This window comes from Pollachius pollachius (assembly GCF_949987615.1).
Source record: "Pollachius pollachius genome assembly, chromosome: 14".
In the NCBI taxonomy this organism is placed as follows: domain Eukaryota; kingdom Metazoa; phylum Chordata; class Actinopteri; order Gadiformes; family Gadidae; genus Pollachius; species Pollachius pollachius.
In genome coordinates, this window is record NC_136947.1 from 16,706,467 (window position 1) to 16,715,118 (window position 8,652).

The window sequence follows — 8,652 nt, forward strand, 5'->3', positions numbered from 1 at the left end:
CATATTTTAGATCGGCAAATACCAAGCCTTTTCAACACTTTCTATTTTCACTTTCCCAATTCCCAAATAATGCAAAATGTGAGTCCCCACTTGAATGGGCTTCACTGATTGTGTTGTATTTTTGATAAGGTAATCGATTCAATTGAATCTCAATTTATAATGTTCAATGATGAAATTGAATCGAAATTAATGAACGACTTTACCGAGCAAGTAGGAACCATCGTCGTCGAACAACTACGGCTGAAGGGGGGAACTATTTTGATGACGGACAAACATGGGTACTTCACTTGTTCTATGTCAGGTATGTAAATGTTATTTAGCGTAATTTACGTTCTCATTCGCGTTTTTTCTTGCGATTTATATGAAGCCCTGTACAGAAGCCTTGTTAATATTATAATCTGACCTGTAACTTATATTTCAAATATACATCAACAACCTTGAAGTAAGCAGGCTAACTCGTGGACTTCCATTCATCCGATCTGACAGTTACAGCTCGTTGACCGCTAAATTGTATACTTTCAAGAATGTGTTACTTTCCTCCATCCGTATTTAAACCCACATTATCCACTGTTACAGGTGCTAAGGTGGTCATGGCGGAGTTTTGCTTCACTTGCAGTCGGTGCTGGTCAGCAGGGAAGGCGTCTTGTTCGGCCACAATCCCACGTATCGTGTAGACTTTCCTCATCCTCCAACGACCACATGGTCAAGTCATCACAGCAAGACGACGGCAAATCGTATCCTCGGCAGCCGGTAACGGAGCTGTCCGTACGGTCTTTTCTTGATATGGGATTCACAGACCCCCAGGCAGAGCTGCTCCACCAGACTGTGTCCAAAGCCAAAGGGTCGGGCGCTGCTCAACAAACCCTCTCGGCTCTTACAGCTCTGTTTGTGCTAGGCCTTAACCCGTCAAGCGTGCTGAAGGTGCTAGAGAAATGTCCCGAACTTCACCACATCAACGAATCCAAATTAACCCAGCGCATAAATCACCTGCGTAAACTGGGATTAGTAGAAGGTGAGATTTAAGTAGATGTAGCACAATGTCGTTGGTGAAGGCTTTCTCTGAGAAATTGAAAAGATTATCATAATTTAACCTCTGCTGTTATCTCTCCCCAGGAAGTCTTCAGCGAGTTGTTGCCCATTACCCCCAGATCCTCACTGTCCCTGTAAAACGGATCAAGTTTGTGGTTTTGTTCATCAGAGAGAAGGGCCTTTTCACCGTCCAACAGGTCGCAGAAATCCTCAGAGATAGTCCAGCCATAGTACAGGAAGACCTGGACCGGCTGGAGTACAAGTTCCAGGTCAGAATGTAGCCCCAACCCGACAGTGGAGACTAACGTAGAGAAACAACATCCATTTTACTTTGTACTTGACTATTATTATGTTTAGTATTTTTATTGAATAATTGAACATGAATGGATTAACTGGGTTTTAGAGGTGTGTGTGTGTGTCTCAAAATGCTACAACTGTAAGTGTGGTTGTTTTTAACCAATTCCCCTATCTTTCAACAGTATGTCTTCTTCCGCATGGGTGTGAAGCAGGCAGAGATGGTGAAATCCAAGCTGTTCCGCTTCTCCCTGGAAGAGGTGCGCTGTCGCCACTGTTTCCTGGAGCGCAGGGGCTTGTACCAGACCCCAGATAAGAAGGGACAGACGGTCATTGAAAACCCCAAACTCAGCCAGATCCTCCACTCAGACCTGGAGACCTACCTGACCGATGTTGCCCGGGCAACGGCGGAAGAATACGACACGTTTGGGAAAATGATGGAGAGGGAATGGCAGGAGGAGGTGCGACAAGAGAGGGACATGGAAGCTGACAGTGACGACGACTACGACGACGAGGATGATAATGAAGACGAGCATGATGAGGAAGAGGTGGGAGGAGCTAAGAGCTCGTACACAAGGAAGAGGAAGTCCTAGGCCAGCACCATGCTGTTAATAAAGCTTACCTTTTCATTGAGAATCAGACACCTAACATTGTCAAACAAATAAAACAGAATTGTTAAATCACCACCATGTGTTTGTTTCAGCAGTTTGTACTCTATACCCTAATGCTAAACAACACTTACGTTTAATGTTAACATTTTTATTTGATTTTACTGAATTAATCCATACTATTCTCAACAACAGCAGTAGGTGAAATGCCTGTCAGATTGATTGATTGATTGCACTTTAACAATCTCCAAGGTTCCTTGAATGTCGACATGTGTTTAACTTTCCGCGGTCTGTCTACATTGTGTAATGGTCATCCAAGTGACCCTGTCCGGATATTATAAATAATATTGTACACATCGAGATAAATGAGCTTCCGCCATACATCGTCAATCTTGCAAATGTTTCCTTCCATTCACTTCGCTTTGACAGCCAACATGTTTAACTTCCTGTAGTTACCTTATTTGTTTTAAAGCAAATACTCAGATCTGTCATTGCATTTTTGCACTAATGGAAATACTCTGATCTGTCATTGCGTTATTGGATGATTACGCCAATACATGACAAATTGTTATTGCAATATCATCTAGCAAGCAGTCCTCTGTGAGAGGCCACTGAGCCGTGAGCGCAAGCTGAGTGGTTACTTCACCCCAATGTTACCATGCAACAGCAAAGTGGACACAGCTTTGTCCATCTCTCTATTGTCTCCGTGAGTCAACAAAGACTACATCAGCTGATAAGGTCAGTGGTCCGCTGTGCAGATACCGTCCGCTGTGCAGAGATCAGTCATTGATTTCTTGGAGCATTAAGCTTAATGGATGAGAAACCCTAACGAGGTGGTCCATTCTGGATATCAGGTAAGAAGATATCTTTGAGGCTCTGCTGCAGGGGGGGAATAGTATTGTTTGTATGTTTAAACGATCGTTTTGCCGAATTTTGCCCATGCTTTGAAAAGCAACGAGTGAGGCCACTTTCTGACAAAACTGTTCCTCTTTTTTTTGATGAAGAAGAACAAGTAAATGTTTTTCTCATTTTTGATAATGACACTTCATATATTCTGTATACTGATATAAACTTAAACTACAAATATAATTGTATTATTTGAATATCAGGTTCTCTTGCCAGGGTACAATTATTTTAACTAAAGTAATTTTTGTACTATGAATAGTTGGCCGATATTGCTATGAAAAGCCATGAGTGAAGCCTTGTTACATAACTTTCTAACATGGGAGAACAGGAATAAAATATATATTACATACACATGTATTTCAATGTAGGCTTGACAAAATAGTTTTTGTGACATTTGAGATACGTCCAGAACATGCTGTGGGTGACATTTGAATATCATGTGCTTATTATACTGCCACAAAACAAAGCAGCATCTCCAACAATGAAGTGAATAAACAAACAAGGACTTGATTATTCAATCTTGATGAGATAACTACAGAGGAAGTTTGAGTATGTGTGGCAGTGGTAATATACCTATGACTTTATCAATGTTAAAGTTCATTAACAGACCAATGATAAATGATACATACATATATTATAAATAAATCTATTTTTTTTATATTTTCTCTGGTAAACCTATATTTTGTTTTGCATTATTTAGATTGCACATAAAGTTAATATTGAAGCTTTGGCAAATGAAATGAAAAGGGATTAAGGGTTTCCAAAAATAGAATATAGCTTTGATATCCAAATTTAAAGTATAATATAAAGGTTACATCAATTGGCTTGCGTTTCTCTCAACAGGAAACTTATGGAAGAAGTAGGCCTACAAAGTACAAACTATACAGACGGCAAATAACACAAAAATAACTGGCACATTTCTCCAATTATATCCCTCAGGAAGGCAACATGGATGCTTCCATTAAATTGTCCAACCTCACCCAGGAGTGGTTTGACTCCCTGCAGGGTTGGCGCTTGCAGTTCTTCTTCATCCCTGCCACCCTCGTTACACTGATCACTTTCTCCACCAACCCTGTGCTTCTCACGTGCATCTTCCTGTCCCGCGCCTTGCGCCAGGAGACCCGCTACCTGCTGGTCGCCAACACCCTGGCTGCAGACCTGCTCTTCCTCATGCTGAACCTGGCCACGGTGTTCTGCAACGCTCTGGGCGTCCACATCCCCCCCATGCTTTGCCAGCTGGACATGGTCTTCACCGTCACGTCCTACTGCTGTGCCATCCTCACCGTCACCGTCATGGTGGCAGACACCTACGCCGCAGTGCGCTGGCCTCTGCACTACCGCGAGCTGCTGCCACCGGCGCGCACCGTCCGCATCCTGGTGGGGCTGTGGGTGGTGGCGGCCCTGTACCCGCTCTCCATGTGGATCATGATGGAGATGACTCAGGGCAACGCCAGCGCAGTGGACACGCCCATCTGCCTGGTGCTCATCTCGCTGGGCTTCATCCAGGCCACCAACATGGTGGGGGTGCACATCTACTTCTGCGCGTCGGCCCTCGTCTGCACCCTGCTCATCGTCTACTGCTACGTGCGACTCTACATGGTCACCAAGACCCAGGGCATCTGGCAGAGCCGCTACTCCCGGGCTCGGGTCACGCTGCTGGCCCACGGGGTCCTGCTGCTGCTCTACTTCGTGCCGGGCCTGGTGTTCACCGTGGAGCTCTTCCTGTTCCAGCAGGAGGACATGAGCCAGGACGCGCGCGTGTGGATCAACACCATCAACATGTGCATCCTCATGCTGCTGCCCAGGGCCTTCGCCCCCTGCCTGTACGGGCTGAGGTACAGGGAGATCTCAGACACACTGGTGCAGCTTCTGCATCGCCGCCGGGGACTCAGTAAGGTGACGGGAGCGTGAGGACCTCGCAGGGACTGTGTGCCGTCGACGTCAGTGTGCGCCGGTTAAACAGAAGGCTCCCAATCACCGTGATGATTCATGTGTTGCCCCCTGTACTGCGGCGTCTACCACCTGAATTCCCCGGGATTAATCAAGTACTCTCTTATCTTATCTGACCATGACGTACCATGACGAAACCACTGTGTATTTATAGCTCTTTTTTATGTATCCAATTTTTCAAGCCAATTTAGGCATTTAGATATCAGACATTTCTTGTAGACTTCCAAAACGAAGTCTACAAAAATGGGTGGATATCAGCGATGAAAGTGTATATCTTTATCCATGTAATTCATTCTATGTTGATATACATACCAAGATGTGTTTCAAATTAAATGCATAAACATTTCAAACAAATAAAACTACCCTTCCCTATTTGAAACTGTACTCTTCGCTATTTCAGAGAGGTGAATACACCTTGTTTCTGGGGATGCTGCTTAAAGTTCCTGCTCTTCTAAATGGGCCCAGAATGAAAACATATTGCTAATCTAAATACGGCTACGGATCCTTTTTATACAGCTAACTATCATGCTCAATTACCATAAATCCCGAAACGGCTTAGCAAAATAAATAACCTTGTCAATAGATTGCTCAGCGTAAAAGCCATTTGGTACCATTGGATGGCTTTTACAGCCATCGCATCAAAGCACTCCGCTCCATTTGCCCTCAGAGGTTTTTGTTTGCCAGAGCAAGGTGTCCAAGGTGATAAAGTACAAAGACAACACATCGACTTGGCAATCGGAGGCACTAGAGCAGAATGGGAAAACACAGCCAACTCTCACTCAGAGTGTGAGCCCCAGCCCCTGAGGAGCTGTGGATGGATGGGCTGTGAGGATCCAGAAGCCATGGAGGAGAACCAGCAGCTGGTTCGCTCTCTGCATTGCGCCTTCAGCACGTGGTACAACAGCTCGGGCCGCGCCGAGGGCCCCATGGCTATGTCCCACCAGACCAACGGCTCCAAATCCTTGAAGTTACAGATGGAGGACTTCACCAGCAAGTGGCAGGCCCTTATGCCACCACGCCACACCTCGATAATGCATGTGTGCCCCATACTGGGCTTCCTGGCTGTGTCCTTTGTGGTGCCGGTTATCGTGGGCAACATATTAAACAGGTGAGTGATACACACTCTATACACAAAAGCCAATTAAAACAAAAAAACATTATTAACACGAATCTCCATTATAAAAATATTTTCTCAGGAGTCAATCTACCAAGAGGATTTCTCTCTACAAATCGTGGGGAAAAGTCTGTCAATATACTTATGTAGCTGTAGCTACAACGTGAGCCACTAGAGACTGCTAAAGGGAAACATATTTAAAACACCATATTAACATATTGCCGTTTCAAATATTTTACTATTTTAGGGTGGCTCCACTGAAGGAAATATACCACCATTTTATAAATGTTATCGAATGAATGCTTGTAGGCCGCAGATGTACCAGGAGACGCGGTACATCCTTCTGGCCAACGTGTTGCTCAGTGACCTGCTGTTTGTCACCGTGTACATGCTGAGCACCTGCCTGAATGCAGCCGGGGTGTTGATGTTAGAGTGGGCCTGCGCTACCCAACTCTTCCTGTTGGCGGCACTGTTCAGCTCTGGAATACTCAGCACCATGGCCATGGTCCTGGATACGCTGCTGGCCGTTCTGGTGCCCCTGCGGTACTTCGCCCTGTGGCCAGTCTCCAGGTAATAACAATGGAAAACTAAAACTCTCTCTTTTCAAACTGGGTCATGGTTGATGCGTCAGCCAGGCGTTCAACGTATTAAAATTAAATGAAAGCTAAACAATAGGAACCAAAGCTTTGTCCTCCCCTAGGTGTCTATTTTTACTTTGACCTATGCCCGCATACAGACACACTTACACACAGACACACCAAGCATCGCTGCATTTTCTGTGTTTGTCTAAGGACCAGGAGAGCCATCGTTGGTATCTGGGCTGTATCTCTGCTCTTACCGGCTGGTGTTGTGGGAGTGTTTACCTGGTACCTTTCTGAAACCTGCAACCTCCACCTATGCTCTGTTCCCGTTCTACTGGTGCTCAACGTCAGCTACTCCCCGCCCTTGCAGGTGCTTTCAACTGTCCCTATCCCTCCCCTATGTGCGTTGCGTCCTGATCGTTTGATCCCGGTTTTGTTTAGGGGTTATCCTTCGTTTGCATTAAAGTATCATGTCTCTTATACCTCCCACAGTTGGCGATGCTGCTGTCCGTGGCGGCCATCCTGCTGATCCTACTGCTGGTGTTCTCCGGCTACGTGGCCGTATGCTGCCGCACCTGCAAGGCAGGCGCATGGAAGGGTGAGAGCTCGTCCCGGGCCAAAGGCACCTTCCTCATCCACTATCTGCACCTCTTCCTGTCCTTCTGCCCCATGCTGGTCCTGGCCTACAAGCTGCTGGGGTACTGCTACTACGGGGTGCAGGACCTGCGCACCGACCTGTGGTTGTCTCTGGTCATGTGCAACGTGCTGCTGGTGCTTCCCAAGGCCCTCGCGCCCTACCTGTACGGCTTCAGATACAGGGACCTGAGGAAGGCCCTGCTCCTCTTCTACGGCATCAGACAAGGCACACCCATCGTCCCCATCACCTGAACTTGAGCCCGGTGCAAAATGATTAAACATTGGACCTTAAAAAAAGAATAACAAAAGACATTGTGTTATTTGTGGTTAATTAAGTGTTATAAAAGCCTTTTCTTTCTTAATTTTGTGAATGTGTGTTAATAACTTATAAAGGGTTGGTTCAGCGTGCGAAGTCTACCCCTGTTAACCCTGGTTTCACACAGCATTCAGAATGAGCTAGCAGCTGCTTCACGAGGCTAGGTTCTATACCACACGCTGGGCCCCAGTCACCAAGACACAGGAAATAGAATACCATCTTCTCTTTAATGGCCCCGCTGGGAAGCAGACAGGAATAGCAAAGATCTCAAGGAAGGGACATTCCAAGGAAAGGTAATGACATAGCTGTGACTAATCAATGCTATGTATGCCATGAAATGTGTGCCATGGAGGAAGAGGGAAATACATTTAATAAATTGACTGATCTTGTTCACCGTCGTCCTTGCTGACACTTTTCTATAAACAATTGCGTGGCAGCAATGTATAGACTACCCTTATATTGTTTTTGTCTGTAGAGACCTATAACGACTCTTAAGATATAAGGTGAAGACATTTGATTTCAATTAGCTTAATTTTTTCTACACCAAAGTAGAGACAAAGTTCAAGATGATCCCCTACTTAATCGGATGACTCGATCTACCTCATTGTGGGATAACACTGGCTGAAGTGAATTAGGTCTTTAAATGTAACTTTAAATTCAAGGAGTGAAATTAACCTACACTTTAATAAGATACACAATGAAATGTGAAAGTTTAACAACAGTGTTTACCTCATTGCCTTGTTTTGACATGGTCGGTAAAATCTAGTAAATTATGTAATGAATAACGGTGAATGAAAGTGCGCATTCTAAACAAACCAATCGATATACATGACGTAGGTAGCGATACACGATCGGAAAGCCATAAATGTAGGCTACTGTTTATCAAAACGGTCGTTTCAACATTATGAATATGAATCTTTTTTTAACAAACGTTTACATCATAATGTAATAACGTCAAGTGAGTGTAAACTATATCATTCGGACAAAGTGAACGAATTCAAGGCGGAAGAGCTCACATGTTTCAACTTTTTGTACACGGAGCTTTGTTTGCAAACAAAATAGAGCCACGTGGAGCGATGGCGCAGTCTGGGAAGTGTTGTTCCTCGGGGCTCCCAGTTTAATAACAATCCAAACAAATGAAATACATTACCCAGAAAGCACCTGGCACTTCAGCTGATCGCGCTGAACGGGGAGTTTTTAGAGGCAGTGACAAGCAGG

The 8,652-nt window shown here is 45.0% G+C and overlaps 3 protein-coding genes across 3 annotated transcripts; all 3 read left to right on the forward strand.

Annotated features, from left to right (window-relative positions):
• Nucleotides 1-256: 256 nt before the first annotated feature.
• Nucleotides 257-1,962, forward strand: mterf4 (mitochondrial transcription termination factor 4). The gene is made up of 4 exons (XM_079751429.1): nucleotides 257-301; nucleotides 577-1,012; nucleotides 1,114-1,298; nucleotides 1,509-1,962. Exons 1-4 carry the CDS (start codon nucleotides 275-277, stop codon nucleotides 1,914-1,916), a joined length of 1,056 nt encoding a protein of 351 aa, XP_079607555.1. The 5' UTR covers nucleotides 257-274; the 3' UTR covers nucleotides 1,917-1,962.
• A 578-nt stretch (nucleotides 1,963-2,540) lies between these two features.
• Nucleotides 2,541-4,987, forward strand: LOC307085614 (putative G-protein coupled receptor 148). The gene is made up of 2 exons (XM_079750472.1): nucleotides 2,541-2,669; nucleotides 3,777-4,987. The coding sequence occupies exon 2, from the start codon at nucleotides 3,786-3,788 to the stop codon at nucleotides 4,746-4,748; it is 963 nt and encodes a 320-aa protein (XP_079606598.1). The 5' UTR covers nucleotides 2,541-2,669; nucleotides 3,777-3,785; the 3' UTR covers nucleotides 4,749-4,987.
• Nucleotides 4,988-5,605: 618 nt separating this feature from the next.
• Nucleotides 5,606-7,370, forward strand: LOC307085765 (putative G-protein coupled receptor 148; the record flags this gene model as incomplete). Its single annotated transcript, XM_079750626.1, has 4 exons — nucleotides 5,606-5,895; nucleotides 6,211-6,471; nucleotides 6,699-6,852; nucleotides 6,975-7,370. The coding sequence occupies 4 exons, from the start codon at nucleotides 5,606-5,608 to the stop codon at nucleotides 7,368-7,370; spliced, it is 1,101 nt and encodes a 366-aa protein (XP_079606752.1).
• Between the last annotated feature and the right edge of the window lie 1,282 nt (nucleotides 7,371-8,652).